At 49.9% G+C, this 24,661-nt stretch overlaps 1 protein-coding gene across 4 annotated transcripts in view; it reads left to right on the forward strand.

Annotated features, from left to right (window-relative positions):
• Positions 1 to 24,661, forward strand: part of LRRK1 (leucine rich repeat kinase 1) — a 131,954-nt gene that overhangs the window by 100,969 nt on the left and 6,324 nt on the right. For all 4 annotated transcript variants that reach the window (XM_027067925.2, XM_053223631.1, XM_027067926.2 and 1 more), the window contains 11 exons: positions 8 to 179; positions 2,952 to 3,115; positions 4,102 to 4,241; positions 6,030 to 6,279; positions 9,343 to 9,509; positions 11,887 to 12,084; positions 13,930 to 14,207; positions 15,835 to 16,029; positions 16,993 to 17,144; positions 22,586 to 22,703; positions 23,756 to 23,872. In XM_027067925.2, the coding sequence (XP_026923726.2) occupies positions 8 to 179; positions 2,952 to 3,115; positions 4,102 to 4,241; positions 6,030 to 6,279; positions 9,343 to 9,509; positions 11,887 to 12,084; positions 13,930 to 14,207; positions 15,835 to 16,029; positions 16,993 to 17,144; positions 22,586 to 22,703; positions 23,756 to 23,872 (1,951 nt within the window). The remainder of the gene's footprint in view (positions 1 to 7; positions 180 to 2,951; positions 3,116 to 4,101; positions 4,242 to 6,029; positions 6,280 to 9,342; positions 9,510 to 11,886; positions 12,085 to 13,929; positions 14,208 to 15,834; positions 16,030 to 16,992; positions 17,145 to 22,585; positions 22,704 to 23,755; positions 23,873 to 24,661) is intronic.

A 24,661-nucleotide genomic window follows, 5' to 3' on the forward strand; every position in this document is an offset into this window, starting at 1 on the left:
GTTTCAGCTATCTTCTGCCACACCTCCTTCCGTCCAAACCCGGCCTGGACACTCACGGCATGCGACACCCCAAGGCCAATACCATTCAGAGAGTGTTTAAGATGAGCTTCGTTCCTGTTGGCTTCTGGCAAAGGTTTATAGCACGGATGCTGATCAGCCTGGCGGAGATGGACCTCCAGGTAGCTGCCGTTTCTGCATGGGGTTGGCGGGGGGTGGGGGGGGGGTGTGTGTGTGGAGAATGCGTGCGCAGCAGCCATAGCTGAGCCCTCGAGGGAAGGAGATGGCCCTTCATGGGAGGGGCTTGATCAAAACCCCTTTTCCTGCAGCAAAGCTACTGACTTGGGGCCAGGAGGCCAGTGTGGCACGGCTGCCTTCTCTTCTGTAGGCTGGCAGACCCATTTGAACCATTCTGCAAATACCAAATCAGCACCTCACTGGCTCAGAATACTCATTTTAGGAGCAGTGGTTGTAAATCAATCCATATCAAAATCCCCTGGAGGGGTCACCTGGGTGGCTCAGTCGGTTAAGCATTTGACTCTTGAATTCAGTTCAGGTCATGATTTCATGGACCCCATGTCAGCTCCACGATGGGCTTGGAGACTGCCCGGGATTCTCTCTCCTCCTTTCTCTCTGTTCCTCCCCTGCTTGTGTGAGCATGTGTATGCACTCTCTCACTCTCTCCCTCTCAAAAAAAGAAAACAAAATCCCCTAGCTTGTTAGGACATAGATGGCTGGTCCCCCTCAGAGGTTTTGATCAGGTGGGTATGGACTGGGACCCATCATTTTGCATACCTAACCCTTGTCCCCAGTGATGCCACTGGGTGGTTTGGGGACCACACTTGGAGAACCATGGCTTTAGAACCATGTTTTTGCCCACTCAGGCTGTGCGCTGGAAGCCAACTTGAACCTGGGGAGCTTCTAACAGACATGGACAGAGCCCAGACAGCTTAACTTAGAATCTCTCAGGGCAGCACCCAGGCATTGGTAGTTTTTAAAGCTTGGCAGGTTATTTCACCATCCAGTCAAGCTTGAGAACCAGGAGTGTAGAGCTTTAACTTGGTCTGGAAGCAACAAAGACCTAACCCAAGAAGTTACTTTCTGTGGGTTCACCTGGGGTGGTTGAAAGGCGTCCTGGCTGTCTGTCAACGTGAATTTCATGCAAAACAGTAACATGAAAGTAGCATTTGTATGGAGCCGTGTTTCTCAGAGTGGGATTCCTGGACCAGCAGAGGCAGCCTTACCTGGGAGCTTGTTAGAAATGCAAATTCTTGGGCCCACCCTGGACCCACTACATCAGAACCCCCAGGATGGAGGCCAGCACTCTGTTTTTCACAAGCCTTCCAGGGGATTCTGGCCCACTCTACAATTTGAGCACCCCGGCATAAACTTGGACTATTGAATAATTGGCATTAAATTCAGTATGGATTTATTTTTTACCACATTGTAATTAAAAGGCTCTTACAGAATTAGCAACTCCTTGACTAATTAAAAATATTCTTTGATCTCCCCATTTTACTGAAATGTTAAAAAATAAATACAAGAGCCTGAAAATCATAACTGCTGTGGCCCATGTTATGGGGAGTTTGGTGGGGGAGAGGGGGGGGGCTTGTTTGCAAGGCCTGGAGGGCGCACTGGTGGGGAGAGTGCGTGCAGGAGCTGGCTCATCTACAGTCCTGAATCGGTCACGCTGCCCTCCCTTTGAACTCATTGTCCTGCCACATTCTAAGTGGGAGGTCACAACACAGCGTCCTCGTCATCGTCATCGTGTGAGGCCTGAGCTCCCAAGTGGGCTCAGTGTTGGGGGTGGGGGGCAGGCGCCCTTCCAGGCAGCATCCCTCACTCAAAATGAGGGGGAAAGTCCCATTGAAATTCAGATGAGAGGGATTTCAGTCTCAGGAGCAATCAAGGCGTACAAATTCAAGCGAGGATGAAATGCTGGCCACTTTTCACCTCTCAAATCAGCAAAGAGTAAAGCCATAGTAGCCCCCAGAATCATGACGCGGTTCATACCCTGTGGTCAGAGTGTATATGTTCTAATCGTTTCGAAAGCGATTGCTCAGTACACATCCAGGGCTAAGAGTATTCCAACCCTCTGATGCAATAATCCCACTGCTAACACTGTGAACTAAGGAAATCAGAGAAAGTTTTGTGACTTTTCACATTCTACTGGCTCACAGTCTGCATTATTAAATAAGGCTTTCTTTTTTTAAGTTTATTTATTTATTTTGAGAGAGGCAGAGACAGTGTGAGCAGAGGAGGGACAGCATGAGTGAGACAGAAAATCCCAAGCAGGCTCTGCGCTGGTAAGTGCAGACTTGGGGCTCGAACTCACGAACAAACCATGAGATTATGACCTGAGCGGAAATCAAGTTGGCTGCTTAACCAACTGAGCCATCCAGGTGCCCTGGGAAGTTACTACACTTAGTAAAATATTGAGCTTTAGGAAAATGAATTTTATATGAGTTATTAATGGCATAGGGAAAGTGAGGTTTTTAAAAGCATACAAATTTAGAAAATTAGAAGTACAAATTTAGAAAATATGGCCTCAGCTATTTTCTAAACATACATGTAAACAGAAAAAAAAATCCTCGATTAATATACACCAAAATATACCAAAATAGTGTTGTTTTGTGTTCTTTTGCACATTTGTCTGTATTTTCTACATTTTCTAACATAAATTGTTGCTCGTAAAGTCAGGGAGGGAAAAGATTTAAACAGAAGAAGCCTATTATTATCAATCCTTTGGGGAAAATGTGCTCCTAGAGTATCCTGGAGACCCGTTCAGATAATGCAGTGTTTAATTTGGCAGCAGGATGTGTGGTGCGGGAGGAGGGGGTGGGAAAGACGGGGGTCATTTATCACGATGGGGCCACACCGGTCTCTCCAGAGCTCTGTTCAGGGCCAGCGAGGAGGCCGGAATACTTAAGCAGCATCTTTTCTCTGTCTTTCAGCTTTTTGAAAACAAGAAGAATACTAAAAGCAGACACAGGAAAGTCACCATTTATAGTTTTACAGGAAACCAGAGAAATCGCTGCAGTACGTTCAGAGTGAAAAGAAATCAGACCATCTATTGGCAGGAAGGGCTCCTGGTCACTTTTGATGGGGGCTACCTCAGGTAGGAATACTTGAGAACCCACGTGACTGGGTCAACATGGTGCAGTGGAAATAGCCCTGTGGCGGCCTCTTCTGGGAGACTGTCCACTGGTGTCCAGAGTTCTGTTCCCGAGAGCAGCTCATCATGGCAGTTTGCTAGAAATACGAGACTCTCCCCTGAAAATATCCAGGGGCTCCCTGTCTCCTCACCTCCTTCCTCTCCCTGTGAGAGAGGGTATGGTGACCACAGCCCAGGACTTGAGGGAAGTGGGCGGGCACTGAGCTCCAGCACCCCCCACCCCCGTGGTCACTTAGGTGACACCTGCAAGAGCCTTGCAACCATCTAGCCCTATCCCCTTGTCCTAAGTGACGATGGCCCAGGTGACCCCGCTGGTTCCCCAGCCCAGATCCTACGTGCAACATAACGAGTTACCTCATTTAGCTCCCTTTTCCTGTCTACCTTTTTGAGAGACAGAAAGACATAAAGTCAACTCAAGAGCTTTAATAAATGACTTTTAATCAGTTTTAATAAACACACACAATTATTTCATATTTACAATGAGTTTTTCAAAATATTCTTCAGTTGCATGAGAAGAGAAGAGTAATGTATCTTCTTTTGAGGGCCTGACTTGAGCCCCTCTCTTTGCCTAGGGTTTTCATATAGATAGATGTTCCCACTTAAAGCTCACAGCTGCCACCTGGCAGATGAGAATCTTGTGGTTCAGAGAAGGGGAGAACCTTCCCCAAGGCCACACCTGGAGATCTGATTCTAGCTTGAGCATCCCCTACTGCCAAGTCCTCATTACGTCCACCTCATGGCATTGGGAAGTCGTGGGGGCACAAGGCAGGGTCAGGCACACAAGGGGATCCCCTTGACAGTCCTGCCTGGGCACAGGGTACTGGGGTGGGATGGTAGGGTCCCTGGGGTTTAGGTCTTGCCCTGGAGACAAGGAGATCATCCCAGGGCCCTCTACGGGCAGATCACAGTGGACTCTTTCTGGGTTGCAGTGTGGAATCCTCGGACGTGAACTGGAAAAAGAAAAAAAGTGGAGGAATAAAAATCATTTGCCAGTCAGAAATGAGGGACTTCTCTGCAATGGCTTTTATCACAGACCATGTCAATTCCTTGATCGATCAGTGGTTTCCTGGTAAGAGAATGTTCTGGAACCAAGTCTTTGCTCATGTTAATATTTCTTTATGAATCAGGGTGGGGCACATTATTTAGGGAGCAGAAGTCTCACTGGGATTCAGCCCAAGGCACCCAGAGAGGTCCTAATGGCCCTTTGGCAGAATCCTGATCCCAGGGGAGTATGGCTGTGTCATGGGGGTGGGTGCTATGGGGAAGACGTGGGCCTGGGCCCCACAGGGTGTGTGCAGGACTTGGCCCCCTGTCTTCCCACAGTGTGTGGGAAGGAAGACTACCCTGGGTACCACGCGGGGTCCAGGAAGACCTTGCGTGTGAACTTCACGTGGGTCTTTTCTGCACATTGAGGCTAGTGCTGAAATCTGGGGGCACCGCATGGATGCAGATTTAACCCTTACACAGGGGTGGGGAGGCAAGAGAGCCACACCTGTCAAGGACCCCCATTTTTCTTTCCTGCCTGCCCCCATCCTCAAATCCCAGAGGTGACCAACCACCCACATGGCCCTTTGATCAGTTTCTCCATTGACAATCCACCCAAAGAAAACACTTTTTGAAGTGAAGCTTTTGAGGCCCTCTGTTTGTTTTGCTACCAGAGTGGAGACAAACCCGCAGGGTGTCCTGCAGAGAGGAGGCTGTCTGGGGCCAAGCAGGCAGCCTCTTCCCCATGAGCCCTCAACCCCTGAAGGCTGGCAGCTGAGAGGGCAGTGCTGGGTTTGGACACCAAGACCTGCTTGGCCAGCCTTCTAACCTCCCCAAGCTGGCTTCTCACTTGAAGCCATCCCTGCATCCCCGGGCAGGAGGTCATCGGAGGACACGGCAGGATGTATGCTTTGGACACCAGGGCCTGGGATCCTTCCAGGGTTGATGGAAAAGCTGACCTACAAGGCAAAAATCTTAGAAAGGAGCCTAAGAGAAGGCAGTTTGGGTGTGCTTGGCCATCCAAGGGAGCCTCCCTGGGCTTTTATGACTCCCCGCCAACCAGAGAGCCCTACAGCAGGTGCTTCTGCAGATGTGAGGGGGGCGAGGCAGGGGGTGCATTAGATAATCACCTGAGACAGGAGGGGCTGGGCCAAGCGCCTGAGACAGGGCTGCCCAGGAGAGAGCACCACCTGCCAGCTAGCAGGATATATTATACACAGGGCTGCAGATAGCAAATGTGCCCAGAAGCTTCTAAGAGTCCCCCTCCTACCCTGCACAAGACAGGCCATCAGCTCACCCTGAGGGTTCCTCTACAGGGGGGCCATGGAGCCTGTTTCTTTGCACCTCCTTTCAGAGGCGGGCAGCAAAGCTGTGTGTCTCCTGCCCAGGGGAACGCAGGTAAAATGACTAGGTTCTATTTTAATTTGTACTCATTTCTCCCCCCTGCATTGCTCTTCTAGGAAGGATCAGAGTAATTGCAAGCCTTATGTTTCTAATTTCAAGAATGGCTCCTTATTGGTTGTGGTTCGGTTGTTGGAGCGTGACATAGCTCCGACCCAGCCCGCAGCATCCTGTCAGGGCCCGGCTGTGCAGGAGGGATCCCCAACCTCTCAGCCCTGCCTCAGCCAGCCGGCTCAGGGTCTAGACCACCCACTGTTTGTCCAGTGCATCCCTGACCTTTCCCTGTGCCCGTCTTTCCTGGTGAAGGATCTCGCTGTCCAAAAAAGAACCCAAGTCATGGTACAGCCACTCCCTGGGGTCCAAGCAGGGGCACACAGACCCCCTCCCGTGAAAAGCCCACCCAGCCCAAAGTTGCAGGGTGCTACCTGCAGCCACCTTCATGTGAACTGTGTCCTTCTCTGTCCCCATTTAGCCCTGACAGCCACAGAAAGCGACGGGACCCCACTCATGGAGCAGTACGTCCCCTGCCCAGTCTGCGAGACCTCCTGGGCCCAGCACACCGACCCGAGTGAGAAATCAGAGGGTGTACAGTACTTCGACATGGAAGACTGCGTGCTGACAGCCATTGAGCAGGACTTCATCTCCTGCCCCAGACACCCTGACCTCCCCGTGCCTCTCCAGGAGCTGGTTCCTGAGCTGTTCATGACTGACTTCCCGGCCAGGTAGACCACAGCACCACACTGCATGGCTGGCCCCCACCTTGGGACTGCCCTAGCCATGCTTCCCACACAATCTCCTGTGACCTTTAGTCCCTGTCCTAGGCTGCCCGAAGGGAACCAGGCTGTCAGCTTGCCATTTTTGAGGCCACAACAGGCTCAGCTGAGCCGATCACCTGGAGGGGCACGCCATTCTGGGTCCCCACACTGTGTTTCCATCACATCACCTGAGCTCCTTTGCACTAAGTTTGCTGTTCCCTCTGATTCCTCCTTTTCCTGCCGGCTCAAGGAATGGGAGGCAAATTCTCCTTGGTGGCGTTCAGGAAGGGGGCGCTCCAGACCTACAGCCGCATTTGCCTTTCCTGGCAAACGAGAGCATTTGGATCCCTGAATCTGTTCTCCTTTTTTTGTTGTTAATTTTTTTTAATGTTTATCTATTTTTGAGAGACAGAGCACAAGTGGGGGAGGGGCAGAGAGAGAGGGAGACACAGAGAATCAGAAGCAGGCTCCAGCCTCTGAGCTGTCAGCACAGAGCCCAATGTGGGACTCAAACTCAGGAACAGCGAGATCATGACCTAGGCCAGTGTTGGACACTTAACCACCTACTGAGCCACCTAGGTGCCCCAATCTGTTCTTTTTTTTTTTTTTAAGTTTATTTATTTATTTTGGGAAGAGAGCACAAGTCGGGGAAGAGCAGAGAGAGAGGGAGAGAGAGAGAATCCCAAGCAGACTCCACACTGTCAGCACAGAGCCCAATGCGGGGCTTGAACTCACAAACTGTGAGATCATGACCGAGCTGAAGTCAGACACTTAACTGACTGAGCTACCCAGGCGGCCTCTCTAAATCTGTTTTTAAAGTTGAGTCTACTCTATAACCCAAGATAATGGCTGGGCAAAGAATGCTGGAGAAATAGAGAATGTTTTGAGGTCCCATCCAACAGGAAACAGTCACAAAATCCAAGTGCTTGGTAAAAGAAGGAATCTTCTGTAGTCATGGAAACCAAAAGGTATGACTTCATCTCCCTGGAGACAGTTTGACATTGGCCATTACCAACTATTTTGGAGTTATGGAGTCCTATTGTTGTCTTATTCAAAGGATTGCTAGATCTGGCTTCTTTAAAGAAAAGTAAACTTTATGGGGTTATTTTCATTTTTCCAGATTGCCCCCTCTCCCAAAGAATAGACACAGAGCACTCGGAGATACTGCAGAATTGGGGTTCCAAAGCCTGCTTCTGGATGAGTCTATCAGATTAAGAAATTGCTTCCTGCATTGGTTGATGTCCCCCTCCCCACAGCCCTTTTCAATATCCCCAGTTACCTCACTGGTAGAAAGAGCAATAAAATGCTATTCTTCTGCCAAATGAGCCCTCTTTATTGCTAGAATTCTAATGTGAGGCTTATCACTTCTCAAAGACCACATGCAGAGTTTTGTATATGTGTGAATCAGATTTCTTGGGGGGGGGGTGCCCAGTTAGGCAGCCCCAAATGTTAGGATTTTCATGTATTTGCTGAACCTTGTCAGGTTTTATGCCCCAACTGCATCCAGGCTGTGGCATCTACTGTATGAAATCTGGAAAGCCAGTTTGGATGTCCCCATTGGTGTGGATCTAATTACAAGCTATGGCGTGGTTCTTAAATGATGGTACTTGGCTGGGACTTGAAAAGCCCAACAATGTGAACAGGATTCCCAACCTGGCAGAGGCTTCTGGAAACTTGGGCAGTGGCCCCAACTGCGGCCCTGAAGCATCACACTCCCCATGCTGCGAGTTTGGGCAGGTGGGGGTTGGGAGAGTGACTACGTGGCATCCAGGGAGCCCCGTCCTGTGGCCCTGAGTTCACAGGAGTCCTAACTGGATGCCCTGAGGGATCCCCGATGGTCCTGCTGCTTCTCATGCCCATCCTGGGAGGCTCCCATGTGCCCACGCTGCCCAAGCAGGTGGTTTTGGGGTGGGCACTTGGAGAGCAGCCCAGCTCGTCTTCCGCTGCACCACTGAGGTCCACCGTGGGTGCAGCTGCACCCGCCTGGAGTGCAGTGCGTGCGGTTGAGCCGTGCAAAGTCTGAGCAGCTGCAGAATCTGTTCCTGGAAGGCGTGGGAAACAACAGCCTGGCAGGGTTGGCCTGTGGGGCCAGAAGGGCTTCAGTGGGTGCACCTGGTGTAGGCAGCTGACCAGGAACCCAGACAGACCTCAGCAGAGCAGGGGGAGGCCCTGAAATGGGAAGGCATCTCCCCCTCCTTCCCTGCCTCCCATCATCCCTCTCCATCTCCCTCCCTTCCAGGAATGACGTGCAGTCTTTCCAAAGCCCCACAGAAATCTTCCCTTTACCCAGATTAGAACACACAGACCAGTGAGGTCTAAACTGCCTGCCCTTGGGTGAAATCCTAGTCATCCATTGTGCAGACACTGCTCAAGACAGTGAGAAGCCCTCTGTGGCTGCCTGGGGCATCTGGGTGGCTCAGTCCGTTGAGCATCTGACTTGATTTCAGTCATGATCTCACAGTTCATGAGTTCAAGCCCCGTGTCGGGCTCTGCACTGACAGCACAAAGCCTGCTTGGAATTATCTCTCTCTCTCTCTCTCTCTCTCTCTCTCTCTCTCTCTCTCTCTCTCCCCCCCACCCCATCTCAACTGCTTCATAAAAAGAAATAGGGAAACAACTAACCTAGCAGTAGATAAATGCAGTCTGATGGATACCAGTTCTCAAAACACAGAACCTTTTGGAGGAAAACATCCAGAAGAATTGTTTTTCTATGTAGGCCACTTTCCAAGGTGTCCCCCAGTGCCAGCCACCATCCACACACAGGAGGCAGTTTCTATTATGAGCCCACTTTACAGAAAAGGTTTGAGGAGGCTGTATGACCTGCCCACGGCCAAGGTTTATCCCAGATCTGTCTGACCCCACCGGCGGCTTTGAACCATGACTCCCTGCAGTAGGAAGAGATGACCATGGGTGTCCTCACACCCACCCATCCTGGGACCTCCCCCCCAACCCCAGCGGGACCCTCTGGAGGGGTGGGTAAGGGAACGGTTAAGGAGGTCTGATCTGCCCCACATGCTGTGTTGCCGGCAGGCTCTTCCTGGAGAACAGCAAGTTGGAGCACAGCGAGGATGAGAGCAGTGTCCTGGGTCAAGGTGGGAGTGGCACCATCATCTACCGGGCCCGGTACCAAGGCCAGCCCGTGGCAGTGAAGCGATTCCAGATCAAGAAATTCAAGAACTTTGCCAACGCCCCAGCAGGTGAACAGGGAGGGCCCTATGTCCTTTCTTTTCAGACATGTGCTCCCATGGTCCAAACTCCCTGCCACCTTATGGAGACCTAGGGAGGAGGGTCAGTGAGGCCAAAGGAGGCCCCTGGGTGGCCAACCTGCTTTATTCCTGGCAGGATGTGGGACAGGCTGAAAGGTCAGGCTGAGCAAGACCCTGAAGTTGTTTTGGAAGATTGCTTTCTTGTCTAGATGCAAGCCCCCAAGAGCCTGGGCCATCCTTAAAATTTCCATCTGCTTGCTCCACGGCCAGCACAGGCCTGGCATATGGTGGGCACACACTTAGACCTCAGGTGGACCCCTTACCTTACAGGGCCTCTCTCAGCCATCCGCACTTAAGGAAGGGAAGTGATACTCTGGCTGAATGGATGGGGCAGCCAGCATGGGGTGGCTTCTACCCCACCCACACAAAGGAGGGGATACCGTCTTGCCTTGGCACATCAGCATGGGGTGGCTTCAACCCCACCCACACGAAGGAGGGGATACCGTCTTGCCTTGGCACATCAGCTCAGAGATGCTCTCTACCTAGAGCAACCCATCACCTCTTAACACCCAGCCAACCCCGGGTGCTGGGCAGCCGCCTCGCTTCCAGCCAGCTGAGTTTCACATTTTCACTGCCCCTGGCTTAGCACATTCATCTTTATGACCACTAAGGTAATTTACACTCTTGGTAGAAAAAGCAGAATCCTAGAACAATCAGATCAGAAAGGAAGAGACAAGTTGTTGCTATGGGAAGAGAATGACTTCCTGCACAGAAAATCTAAGCAAATCCACTGGCAGAAATGAGAGCCAGGAAGAGTTCCACAAAGTTGCCAGACGTGAGCTCAACCTCAGAATTCAGCAGCGTTCCCACGCACGGCAATGACCCATTGCTAGAAAATGTCCCCGTGGCAGCGATGAAACCACAAAGTATTGAGAGATAATTAGTATATACCATTCAATTTAGTTCCCATTTAAATCCTAGCAAGGGGTGTGTGTGTGTGTGTGTGTGTGTGTGTGTGCACGCACACGTGTGGGCTGGGGGGGGGCATCTCACTGATTCTAAAATATGCGTATGAAATGACAAAATCCCAAGGACAGCTGACAGCTGAGACAATCCTACAGTAGGAGACAAAGGAAAGCGGCCTGCCCAGCAGATGTCATGACTTAGAACCCTACAGACACGAAGGCAGTGTTCTCCAGGGCTCGGCCAGGCCCGCCAAGGGAGCAGACACAGCCTTGCGTGTGCGTGGGAAGCTTAGCAGAGGTCACATCGTGAGTCAGAGGGGAAAGGCTGACAGTTCCCTAACTGAGGCAGAGACTTGGGTCAGACTTCACAGCGTAGTCAAAAATAAATTCATAATGGGTTAAAGACCTCATGTAAAAAACAGAACCTTTGTCCTTGAAAAATAAATTTGGCCAGCCTGCACACAAATCTGACACAACTGATGCATTTTAACTGCCAAGGGTTTTTTCATGCTGTTTAAACCTCCATATCCAAACATCCCTGATTTTCAATTCTGAACCTAGGGGAGGAACAGAGAGGGATACAAGAGGACAAGAAAGGCCTGGTGGACCCTGTTCGATGACCTCAGAGCCAGCCACAGACCAGTGGGCAGCACCCTGACCCTCCACTTGACGGGAGAGACCCCTCAGCGGGTGGGGTCGTGGGGGGGACTTTAGCAGCCACAGATTCGACAGGTTGCAGCACAGACTGGAGATCGCCCACCACTGCCCACAGACCTTGCTCCTCTGGCCTGAGATGACGTGTCACAGGCCTGTGACGGCCCCAGTTTTCTCTCTGACTGAGGAGAGAGTGCTGGTTCTTTCTGCCCTTGGCAGTCCTGGCTGCTGGCAGGGAGCCAGGTGAGCAGTGACGACCCAGTGCTCAGCCCCCTTCTGGTCATGCTGGTCGAACCAGGCTCTGGGTGGCATTCAGGGATGCAGAACTGGAGTAAGCCACAGCTATGGCCCTCAAGTAGCCAGCAGTGGGGTGTGGTGAGGGCTACGAGAGTGGCACCTGTGTGACAAGGGCAGGGACGTGCGCGGTTCTCCATCGAGGGGGCAGGAACTGCCCACTGTGTCGGGCCGGGTGTAGCACCTGAGGAGGAGAAGTTTGATACCAGCCTGGAATGCCTCAGGAATGCCAGTGTGTGGGGCCAAATTCTGGGTGACAGTGTTGCAATCCCTGATGTGTTAAGTGCCTTAGAATATATATCTTGCCCTCCAGCCTCTCGAGTCCCCATGAGGCAGCTCTGAGTGTGGCTGTCCCTCCACCCCGAGTGGCCCTAGAGGGGCTCCCAGCAAGGCAGCAGGTGCTCTGTGTCCCTCACCCCCCTGGGCTGCACTGATGGCTGTGCCCTCCCCCGCAGACACCATGCTGAGGCACCTGCGGGCCACGGACGCCATGAAGAACTTCTCAGAGTTCCGGCAAGAGGCCAGCATGCTACACGCCCTGCAGCACCCCTGCATTGTGTCCCTCATCGGCATCAGCATCCACCCGCTCTGCTTCGCCCTGGAGCTCGCCCCACTGGGTAGCCTCAACACCGTGCTGTCAGAGAATGCCAGAGGTACTAGCCACACCCAGAACAGTCCGGAAAGGGATTGCCTGGGGCCCCGCCTGGCCAGATATAGCCCCTCAGGGACCAGAGAGCCCTTGCTGGGCAGCACGGGCCCCAGGGAAGCTGTACCCTGGAGGTTCCCTCCTCCTGCTGGGCCTGGCTGCCTGGGGCAGAGCACGCCTGCCCCACAGCTCATGTGGACAACTCCCCTCGGGCAAAGACCTGCCCTTCCCCAGGTCTACGCCCTGTATGGTGCTGTTGGCAAGGCTAGAGAAGCTTAGGGTTTGGAGTCAGATGCAACCATGCACGTTCCCAGACCTGGTTCTCAGCCATAATCCAGTGAATTAGTGCTTAGTTTGCTGGCCTATAAAAGGGGGATAATAATAGCCCCACTGAGGGGGGCAGTTGAGGGCTTCAAGTGAGGCAGGCCAGGGAGGGCCCAGGCTGCAGCCTGGCCCCCAGAAGCCCACCAGCCACGTGTCCATCACCATTAAAACCCTGAGACCCTGGGGTGAGGTTTATCTTAGTTTTTTTTTTTAATTTTTTAATGTTTATGCGTTTTTGAAAGACAGAGAGAGACAGAGCACAAGCAGGGGTGGGACGGAGAGAGAGGGGGACACAGAATCCGAAACAGGCTCCAGGCTCTGAGCTATCAGCACAGAGCCCAACGCGGGGCTCAAACTCAGAAACCGCGAGATCATGACCTGAGCCAAAGTCGGATGCTCAACCAACTCAGCCACCCAGGCACCCCAAGTTTTTAAGGAAATTTTAAAATAATTTTCCTTGGGAAATGAATTGGTAACTAAATTCCAAAGAGCTGACAGAAGGAGAGAGGTAGTTGTCTCTCGATTCAGGAAGAAGAAATGCAATTAAACTCAAATCGTTTCTCCCTCGATGGAAGAGAACTTTTTAAATTATTTTATTTATTTTCTAATGTTTACTTTATTTTTTTTTATTTTTTAAATTTTTTTTAAGTTTATTTATTATTCTTGAGAGATAGAGACACAGCATGAGCAGGGGAGGGGCAGAGAGGAGGAGACACAGAATCTGAAGCAAGCTCCAGGCTCTGAGCTGTCTGCACAGAGCTGGACGCAGGGCTAGAACTCACGAACTGTGAGATCATGACCTGAGCCAAAACTGGACGCTTAACCGACTGAGCCACCCAGGCGCCCCATAATGTTTATTTTTGAGAGAGCGCAAGTGGGGGAGGGGCAGAGAGAGGGAGACAGAGGATCCATAGTGGGCTCTGTGCTGACAACAGCGAGCCCGATGTGGGGCTCAAGCTCACGAACTGTGAGATCATCTCCTAAGCTGAAGTCAGACTCTCAACCAGCTGAGCCACCCAGGTGCCCCGATAGCTTTTTTACTTTTATTTTTTAATGTTTATTTATTTTTGAGAGAGAGACAGAACACGAGCAGGGGAGGAACAGAGAGAGAGGGAGACAGAATCCGAAGCAGGCTCCAGGCTCTGAGCACTCAGCACAGAGCCCCAATGCAGGGCTTGAACTCACGAACTGCGAGATCAGTTCCAGGTGCCCTGAGCGCTTTTTTAAAATGAAGCTCTTACTCCTGCAACCCACCCCTTGACAATATAGTAAACTTAGCCTACAGTGAACTCTAGGAATTTTGAATCCTTGCTGTTTTAGTAAAAACACCGATTCCAGGCATGAGATACCGGGAATCAAGCAATGTCTGTTCTAAATACTACTGCACTTCAGAAAGTCATTCTCTGTCTCCTCCTATATCCAGCACGGATAATGATGAGAAGTATCTGTAGAATATAAAGTATCTGGGAAGAGAAAAGGTTAGAAAAGACAGTTGTAATGATGGTTTGCTTTTTTTTTCTTTGCAAAGATTCTTCCTTTATGCCCCTGGGACACATGCTCACCCAAAAAATAGCCTACCAGATTGCCTCTGGCCTGGCCTACCTGCACAAGAAAAACATCATCTTCTGTGACCTGAAGTCGGACAACATTCTGGTCTGGTCTCTGGACGTCAAGGAGCACATCAACATCAAGCTGTCAGACTACGGGATCTCACGGCAGTCATTTCATGAGGGTGCCCTCGGCGTGGAGGGCACACCCGGCTACCAGGCCCCAGAGATCCGTCCTCGCATTGTGTATGACGAGAAGGTACCCACCCTGGCCCACTGCTACCCAGCCCAGCCCAGCCCCACAGCCAAGCCCAGGCCCTGGTGAGGCCAGGAACCTGCAGCCTCTGAGCTCTGTGTTTCCCCAGGCACACATCTGTCCCTCTCCTGTGCTCAACCAGGAGGGTATGGCTTGAGCCAGAAATGCACAGGGGCCTGTGTCCACCTAGCAATGTCAAAGTTGACCTCTCCTTAGATTCAGGAATGGTGCTATAGCCTCTGAATTCTCTAACCTTGATTCAGAGACATAATGAAGGTGGTACACAGTGGACAGTGAGCCCAAGACAGAAATAGGTCTGGATTTGGGTCCCAACTCTACCATTTAGATGGGTAAACTGGAGAGAGTGGACCAGCTTCATGGGGACTCATGAGGGGCAGACAGAGTAAGGATGGCAAAGCCTCCCGGCCCATAGGTGCTGTCCACAAGGCATTGTCCGAACTGAATGGCAGAGATGGCCAAGACAGCATCCTCCAAAGCCAGAAGAGAGTGAATTCTAGCAAGACAGGGCTGGACTCCCGACAGGACAGGCCTGGCCCGCCTCGGCCAACATGATGGCTAAATGTTTGCCTTCTTCCCTGAAATAGATACAAGCACACAGGCAACTAAAAACCATGTTACAGCTGGTGCCATCCCTGCTTCACTAATCGCCTGGCACTGAAACTCCCCTGGTCTATAATTTTTCATTATTTGGTGATTTACAGATGAGTCATTGGCTAATTGTTTCAGGAACGGCCTAAATGGCAATGCTGGACATTACATTCCCATGTTATCTTAGAACTGGACGTTTGTACCACCTTCAAATAAAACCGGAAGAAGAATGACCTTAGCATGTGTAGGTTAACTCATCGCCTATGGTTATTAACCGAAATAGAAAAGGCAAATCAGGGTGGTAAAAATAAGAGCTTCTTAAGTAGCAGGTGACACAGGCAAGGCACCTTGAAACTAAGATTATAACAGGGACCTTCACGTTGAAAATTCTCAAGTCTATCTCAGCCGTTCTCCCACTAAAACGTTATTTCTTGGCCTTCATGGAGGCCTATACTAACTTCTCCTTACTGGGCCTTTTGATAACATTAAAATTAGAGGAGTCAACATGTTATGATTCAGGAGACATCCCCCCTTTATGATTTGCAGACACTGCTCTTCTAGTGCCAAGCACATTAAGCTGAGAGTCTGTGTTCTCCTGCCTTGTCTTGATTCTCAAACATAAAGGAACATGACATCCTTGCAGCCCTTAACCAGTGGCTGGCAGTTAGCAAGTTCTCAGTGTGTGTTTATTGGATGGATGGGTGGGTGGGTGGGGGAATGGATGGATGGATGATGGATAGATGGAAGGAAGGAAGGAAGGAAGGAAGGAAGGAAGGAAGGAAGGAAGGATTCAAAGATGGGTGGCGAAAGGGACAGAATGATGCATGGTCAGATGGTTGGCCAGATGTTTCGACAGGTAGGAAGTGATGGATACATTCATTGGTGGATGATTGATGATTGTATCCCTTTGGACAGGATCCCTTGTCTAATTGTGTCCTCCTGCTCCCTCCATCTCAGGGCCAGCTTCTGAAAGGTGCTGGGCCCAGGCAGGGGACCTGACTTGGCTTGCCTCTTTGCCCAGGTAGACATGTTCTCCTATGGAATGGTGCTCTACGAGTTGCTGTCGGGGCAGCGGCCAGCGCTGGGCCACCACCAGCTTCAGATCGCCAAGAAGCTGTCCAAGGGCATCCGTCCTGTTCTGGGGCAGCCCGAGGAGGTGCAGTTCCATCGCCTGCAGGCACTCATGATGGAGTGCTGGGACACAAAGCCCGAGAAGGTACCGGAGGCCCAGGGCCTGGGGGACCAGACACCTCCTGCCACAGTGGTGGAGGGTCTGCGTCTCCAGAATGCACGTGTACGGCTAACTGCCCATCCTTCACTAAAGGTCTAGAACAAATGAGGCAACCCTCCTCTGCTCATCCCGTCTAGAAAGAGATGTTTACTGTCCTAATACATCTAGCTCATCTCTTTGTGTGTGTGTCACTCTCAGGAAAAATGAGCTTTTCTTCCTCCCTACTTTTATGTCACACCATCATGCAAGCAAAACATACCAGCCCCTTTATAGCAGTATAGTCCCCATGCCAGAGCAGAGAGAATGTACGTATCTCTTTTTAAAGAAATGGGGAGCAAGTTTGCTTGTGAGAGCAGGAGTCATATTATCACTTTTTTTAAATGTCTATTTTTGAGAGAGAGAGAGTGCAAGCAGGGGAGGCATAGAGAAAGAGAGGGACAGATGATCTGAAGTGAGCTTCATGCTAACAGGAGAGAACCCAATGCGAGGCTCAAACCCACAAGCTGCAAGATCATGACCTGAGCTGAAGTTGGATGCTTAAGCAATTGAACCACTCAGGCGCCCCATCATATTGTCATTTTAAAACTTAGCTGTTTGGGGAAGAGGCCAGTGGTTTCAAGGTTAAAATGCATTCATCAAACTAGATGGTACTAATTCAGTGTATTGGGAGTAAAAGAAGCTTCTGAGAAAAATCCTTTACAAGATTGTATGTCTATAGGCATGGAGGTTGAAATCTTACAGTTTAAGCCAACCAGAGGACCAAAGTTCAAGTTGCCATTGACAGTGATGACCCAGACACTCTGGCATCTGAAGTTGTTTCAGCCTCTTGTTTTGAGCAGTTTCTAGACCTTCCTCCCTTGTTCAAGACCATTGGTTTCATGGGCAATATAGGCATCAATCTGGTTTAAGTGACCCTTGCTCATGGCTCTGGTGGCCTCTCTCCCTCAGCGCCCACTGGCCCTGTCGGTGGTGAGCCAGATGAAGGACCCAACCTTTGCAACGTTCATGTACCAGCTACCTTGTGGGAAGCAGACGGCCTTCTTCTCATCCCAGGGCCAGGAGTACATGGTGGTGTTCTGGGATGGGAAAGAGGAGTCCAGGTAATGTCCTGAGGCTTACTTTGCCCTGCTGGGGTGACCATGCACTTGGGGAGCAGTCAGGGCTGACCATGGTGAGAGATGTTTACGGACGGTGGGTTGGGAGCCTGATGGAGTTTGCTCCAGAGAGAAAACTGAGTCCATGCAAATGACAGGCATGTATGCATTTGTGCTTAAGAGAAGCAAAGAGAAGGCGGTGTCTGCCAGGGGTGGGGTCAACACAGGGCTTTGCTTTTTGTTGGTTTTTTCCTTCTTAATCCCCATCACCTGTTTCATCCATTTTCTCACCCCAACTCCCCTTTGGCAACCACCAGTTTGTTCTCTGTGTTTATGAGTCTGTTTCTGCTTTATTTTTTCTTTTGTTTTTTAGATTCCACATATAATTGAAATCATATGGTGTTTGTCTTTCTCTGACTTATTTCACTTAGCAGAATACATCTAGGTCCATCCAAGCTGTTGCAAATGCCAAGATTTCGTTCCTTTTTATGGCTGAGTAATATTCTGTGTGGTGTGTGTGTGTGTGTGTGTGTGTGTGTGTGTGTGTGTGTATAAAGTGCCTTTATCCGTTTATCTATGGATAGACATTTGGGTTGTTTCCATATCTTGGCTATTGTAAATAATGCTGCAGTAAACACAGGGGTGCATGTATCTTTTCAAATCAGTGTTTTCGTTTCCTTTAGGTAAATACCCAGAAATGGAATTACTGTATCATATGCTATTTTAGGAACCTCCATACTGTTTTCCTTTTTTTAAATATTTTTATTTTTGAGAGAGGGAGAGAAAGTATGAGTGGGGGAGGAGCAAGGGTGGGGGGACAGAGGATCCGAAGCAGGCTCTGTGCTGACAGCAGAGAGCCCGACGTGGAGCTCCAACTCATGAACTGTGAGATCATGACCTGAGGCGAAGTTGGAAGCTGGTTAATGGACTGAGTCTCCCAGGCGTCCCCATTCTGTTTTCCAGAGTGGCTGCACCAATTTATATTCCCATCAATGGTGCACGAGGGTTTCCTTTTCTCCACATCCTCACCAACACTTGTTTCTTGTCTTTCTGATACTCACCCTTCTGACAGGAGTGAGGTAATATCTCATTGTGGGTTTGTGTCATATTTCCCTGATGATGAGTGATGTTGAACATCTTTTCATGTGTCTGTTAGCCATCTGGATGTCTTCTTTGAAAAAATGCCTATTTAGGTCCTCTGCTCATTTATTAGTCAGATTGCTTGTTTTCTTGGTGTCGGGTTGTATGAGTTCTTTATATATTTTGGATACTGACCCCTTATCAGATACTTCATTTGCGAATATCATCTGCCATTCAGTAGGCTGCCTTTTCATTTTGCTGATGGCTTCCTTCGCTGTGCAAAAGCTTTTTAGTTTGATGCAGTCCCATTGTTTATTTTGCTTTAGTTGCCTCTACCTGAGGAGACAGATTCAAAAAAATATTGCTAAGCCTGATGTCCAAGAGTTTACTGCATATGTGTTCTTTTATAAGTTTTATGTCTCACATTTAGGTCTTTAATCCATTTTGAGTTTATTTTGTGTATGGTGTAAGAAGGTGGTCTAGTTTCATTCTCTTTCATGTTGCTGTGAACTTTTCCCAACACTGTTTGTCAAAGAGACTGTCTTATTCCCATTGGACACTCTTTCCTACTTTTTCAAAGATTCATTGGGGCGCCTGGGTTGCTCAGTCAATTAAACATCCAACTTCAGCTCAGGTCATGATCTCACAGTTCAGGAGTTCAAGCCCTGTGTCAGGCTCTGTGCTGACAGCTCAGAGCCTGGACCCTGCTTCAGATTCTGGGTCTCCCTCTCTCTCTGCCCCTCCCCGACTCGTATTCTCTCTCTGTCTCTCAAAAATAAATAAATGTCAAAACAAATTCAAAGATTCATTGACCATATAGTTGTGAGCTCATTTCTGGGTTTTCTATTCTGTCCAACTGATCTATGTGTCTATTTTTGTCCGGTGCCACACTGTTTGGATTACCACAGCTTTGTAGTATAGTATGAAATGAGGGATTGTGATGCCTCCAGCTTTATTCTTTTGCCTCAAGCTTGCTTTGGCTATTTGCGGTCTTTTGTGGCTCCATACAAATTTTGAGATTATTTGTTCTAGTTCTGTGAAAAATGCTGTTCCTATTTTGATAGGGATTGCATTGACTCTGTAGACCACTTTGGGCAACATGGGCCTTTTAACAACATTAATTCTTCCAGTCCACAAACACGCTGTTCATTTAATTGTGTCATTTTCAATTTATTTTCTCAATGTCTTAAGTGTTCAGAGTACAGGTTTTTCACCTCCTTGATTAAATGTATTCCTAGGTGTTTTATTCTTTTTGGCGCAGTTGTAAATGGGAACGTTTTCTGAATTTCTCCTTCTGCTAGTGTGCTAATAGTGTATAAAAACACAACAGATTCCTATATCATTATTTTGTATCCTGAAACACTCCTGGGGTCATTTATTAGTTGGAGTAGTTCTCCTGTCCTGAGGGGACTTTGTTTTAACATGGATGCTATTTGCAGCTTGATAGTTGAAGAAGTCAATGATGCTGGGGGTGGGAGGGAGAGGACAGTCACCAGAGTGCAGTTGCTGAGTAGTGAGAGGAGCAGGGGACCCAGAGCCAAGCACAACTGGTGCCCTTAAATGAGAGTTTGTGGGCCTTCCCTTCTAGTTGCATCTTTTTCTCAGTGAAGTGGCAGGAGGGTCAAAAGCATGGGGAGAGGTTTTGAATATTCGAGGAGAAAATGATGACGTGTGATGTGAGCAGTGACACATGAGACCAGGGTGATTGCAGGATGGCACTGAGGCCCACTGGAGGTTGGAGATTGTGCGTTCCCCCAGCATGCTTTGCTGACCCACATTGCAAGATAGGCAACCATTGGTTTTAAGCCGAGTTGGGTTTTTGCCAGGAGGGAGAGAAGGGCATGGGGGGGTGGGTATTTTCAAATGGCACATGACAGAGATGGATCATAGAACCTAAGGGAGGCCATAAAACGGATGAGGAACAATGGAATATACCAGGAAATCCTAAGTCTTGGCAGAGTGTAAACCCTCCCTCCACCACACACACACACACACCCGTAATGAGTTATGGTAGTAGGTGGAGTGATCTGGGAAACCAGGAGGTAGTGGTCAGAAAACAGATGCTTGACATTGAGTGGGTGGGAGGGATGAAAATATTAGGAAAGGCAAGATCTGATACGCAACTTTGGGAGAGGCTGGCTGGGGTAAAGTGGGGATAAGATCATTGAGAAACAAGGAGGAGGTCACCGGACCAAAATGACAGGGTATTGGAAAGAGCATCAAAGACTTTTCAGACTCCCCCAAATCACCATCTAATATGAAACCCGTCAGTCCTGGCCAAGGTGTGTGGTCTCTCCCACCTACGTAGTGTGACATCTTCAGAGTCATGAGAGCATTTCATGGCATGAGGAGTCTTCTAGTAAGCCTTGTGGCAGACATTTATAGGTGCTAAAATATGATAAGGCTTAGACAAAGTGAAGCTTGAGACACAATGAGATAAAGGGAAGGAAATTTGCCATTTTCCTTAGGTCAGCCTAGGTGAGCTTCACATCAGGTTTTATGGCACTGGGACTGAGTGCTCTGACCTAAGACACAGTCTAAGGAACCATGGCCTAAAAAAATACATATATATGTGTGTGTGTGTTTATTAATTTCTATTTATATATGTAAAGACATATGTTTTCAGTTTTTACATCATTGGTAGCAGTGTTGTTATTGCTATTTTAAGGCTTTGCTTGTAATTGCAGGGCAAAGTGGGTAATTACAATGGTGTCACATGTTGCACATTGGGCTCTTTGGCATGCAAAATATGAAAGAGAGGTTAAATAAAAAAGCTGCAGTTCTGAATTTAAATTTTTAGGCTCATGATATATTGTATCTTTAAGAAAAATGAACTCATGTTTCCTCATCCTGCCCATTGAAAAGGCCTAGAGACGATGACCAGTTACCAATGATGAGCTCTGGGACCCACATGATGGTCTCTAAATACCATGAGGAAGCAAAGCTTATCTGAGAAGTGGCTGACTCCAGGTCTGGGACAGGAAGACAGCCAGAAACATCTGACACAGTAGATTCAAGGATGCCATCAGACACTTATGAGGGTAGATTAAAGGGATTTAAGAGCCAACCCAAAGAGGTTCCCACTGGCCAAAGATAGGGCAGTCGGCCGACCATTAGTAAGAGGAACTGCAGTGGACTGAGGTACATCAAATTGTTTACACTCATGAGTTTCTAATGGTGTTTAGGAAAAACAAGCCAATAAACAAAAACCCCTCATTGATCACCATTGGAGGCTCCTAGAGAACCAACACATTATTTTGAAACTCGGCACATACAGAGGAGTCAAGGTTGTATCCTGTCTTTCCTATGTGTACCCCAGGGTAACAAAAGAGATAAAAGGAGGAAGTTTCTCTTTTGAGAATAAATGAAGCTAATAAATGAGGAAGAAATGCCAGAAACAGAATGTCCGCCTTTTGTGATCTCTATTGAAATAATGCATGTAGACAATGATCATTAATGATCACAAAAGGAGAACCGGACATTCCCAATAGAAATCCACAACCCCAATGAGGAAATGTTCGTACCTGAAAAAAATCAAATAGAATCTGACTGAGACTCGAGATTGGGGGCAGGGGGCTGAGACAGATGGCACCCCAGGATGTGAGGACCTCATAGGACACCCCCACCCCCGGAATCCTCAGCACATAACCTGCCGGAGAAAAAAGAGAAAGAGGGGAAGGAAGTCAGTCAACAGACAGACACATAAAGACCAGGGGAAGTGTGGACAAAAGATGTGTGTGACCTGGGTAAAGAACTTCAGTCTCTGCCTCAGACAGTGAGCACATTGGGATGCCACTGAGGACAGTGGGGAGACAGAAATGCTAGCAGGTGGCCAGACCTGGTGAGCACACAGCTGCCCTCATAAATGACAGCTTATTAGTTCTCAGAGCACCTAGGTTGGAAGGGATGTTTTGAGGCCCCCCAGCCTACTATGAAATTCATCCATCTATCTTTAGTCTTGACTTTGTCTACTGTGATATTGAGAGGTTCCCCTGCTACTGGGGTGCAGCAGATAAGGCCAGTGGGAGGGCAGTGAATGGCTTCGGTGGAGGTACAGCCCCCTGTGCCCCTTCTTCACACTGGGGGCAGCTTGTTGAACCCTCCAATGTCACAGAAGAGTGTCTCTCTTCCCAAAGGGAAGGCCCTTTCGTTGCCCGGATGTTCGAGCACTACCAGTGGGGCCAGAACCCCCTTGCACCCAATGCCATGAACAGTTCTGGAGTCTCTCAGAACATGGCAAAATTCAACTCTGGGTTCAAGGCCTGTAGCTGATGTCCTCCTCCAAGGCTGCTTCAGGCCAAGAGCCAACATAAGGGAGGTGGCCCCTGGCCACCATGAGCTGACCACACTGTGGTTGCCCATTGCAGGAACTACACGGTGGTGAACACGGAGAAGGGCCTCATGGAGGTGCAGCGGATGAGCTGTGCGGGAATGACACTAAGCTGCCAGCTCAAGGTCCAAAACTCTCTGTGGACGGCCACTGAGGTAACTGCCACCATGCAGGGTGGGCCATCGAGGTGGGCAGCACAGGGTGCAGTCCGTGTGAAGCCAGATTTAGCAAATAAAAATACAAGATGCCCAGGTAAGTCTGAATATCACATGAACCCCACCTGCACGTGTGAGGCCCCCGGCACAGTGGCAGCAGCCCTGGGAAGCAGAAGCGTCTCACCAAGGCCAACAGCCTGCCTTGTCCCTGCCTGGTGACTGAGACTCAGCCGAGTTAAGTATCAGGGTCAGGATTGCAGCAGGAGAACCCCATTAGGTTAGTGAAGTGACCAGGTTTCTTATAACACAGCCGTATCTACACAGCAAATCCACTCAGCTCTGAAGGCTTTTTGCCTTCCCGTCAAAGAAGTCAGCGGAAAGCCCGAGAAGCTGTCTTCTGAGAAATGCAGAGAGGGATGCCCCAAACAAATGCTGTGAAGCTCCTGGTGGTGTGGGGCCGGGCGGGGCAGTGGGGGACGGGTGCAGCTGTCCCAAGTATGCAGAGAAGAGCAGGCAGACGTGTCTGTACTATTGAATGTTCAACCCAAAGAAACACTTAGTCATAAAAACCTGGAAACAGCCTGAGCTTCTGACAGCAGGTTAGCCAGGCTACAGCGTCCCTGAGCGACGGGCAGCACAGAGGCACTCGGACACAGTTCCCTCACCGGCCAGGCAGGGCAGGGCCTCCTCCCGCCTGCTGGGTATTGTCGTGAGATCAGTGAGGGAAACCAGCACAGTCGTGTGATCCCACGTTTGCCGGGAATGCGGACACAAACACACAGATACCCAGAGGAAACGGAGTCTGGGCCTCACGTCCCCATGGCAATTTTCTCCAAATAATGGGTTATGGGCGATTTTACATTTCTTCTTTAAACTCTTCTGTAGTTTTCAACATTTCTGCCAAGAATAGGAATATGAAAACAGACAACCAGATAGCCTCAATACGTGTTACTTTTTAAAGCACAAAGGGATTCCCAAGGCAGAACGCACCTGGTAGGAAATGGCCGCCATGTTCCAGCCTGAGTCTCATGTTGGCTCCTCTGCCTCTGCAGGACCAGAAGATCTACATCTATAGCCTCAAGGGCATGTGCCCCTTAAACACACCCCAACGGGCTTTGGACACCCCGGCTGTTGTCACCTGCTTATTGGCAGTGCCTGTTATTAAAAAGGTGAGGTAAGGGGAAAGGTGGTTGCCCGGGTGTCTGATTCTCACTTCCTCTTCCGTTGGTGTGGGACTCCCTCTGCCCACCCAGCTTGGGGGGAACAGTATGAGGAGTGGAGCAAAGCCGGGCCCTCTTGGACCAGCAAACCCAGGGCAGGTCACAGTCAGCCTTAGAAAGACAGACCATGATTAGTGCCTTTTCAAGAACCTATGTAACCAGCAAAGCAAAGCAGAGGGCTGAGTGGAAGCTTGCATTCCGCCTGCAAATGCCATGGTCCCAGAGTAAAGGAGCACTTAGACGTGTGCCCTTCCCCTTCTGATAGTGGCGTGGGGGGTTACTTCCCCACCTGTCAGGGCCAGCACCACCCCAGAGCCACTCAACAGGCACTGGTCCCCCTGCCCCCACCCCTGGGGAACAGTCGGTTCCCCCCACTTGTGGTGCCCACTGTCAGCCTGAGACCTGGGTCCCTCTTTGTCCATGTCCTTGACCTAGCCCCCACCTCTCTGAAATGGAAGCCCACATGGTAATCTCCACAGCCTGGGGGTCGGGCTCTCCGGCTCCTCCAGTGGGACCCTGCCCTTCTGCAGGGCCGGCGAGCCTCCCCCTGCCGGCCCCCTGCTCCCCACCGCATCCAGCACTGCACTCTGAGGAGACCCTGCCTGTTAGCAACAGTCCCACCCCACATACCCCTGCAGGACTACCTCCTGTTCAGTTCTCAAGATCAAAGACCCCCGACCCTGCTCTGAGCAGCTGGCCTGCCCCAGCCCCGGGGCCCCAGTGGTGCTCTCAGGCCAC

The sequence above is a fragment of the Acinonyx jubatus genome, chromosome B3 (assembly GCF_027475565.1).
Source record: "Acinonyx jubatus isolate Ajub_Pintada_27869175 chromosome B3, VMU_Ajub_asm_v1.0, whole genome shotgun sequence".
NCBI lineage: Eukaryota > Metazoa > Chordata > Mammalia > Carnivora > Felidae > Acinonyx > Acinonyx jubatus.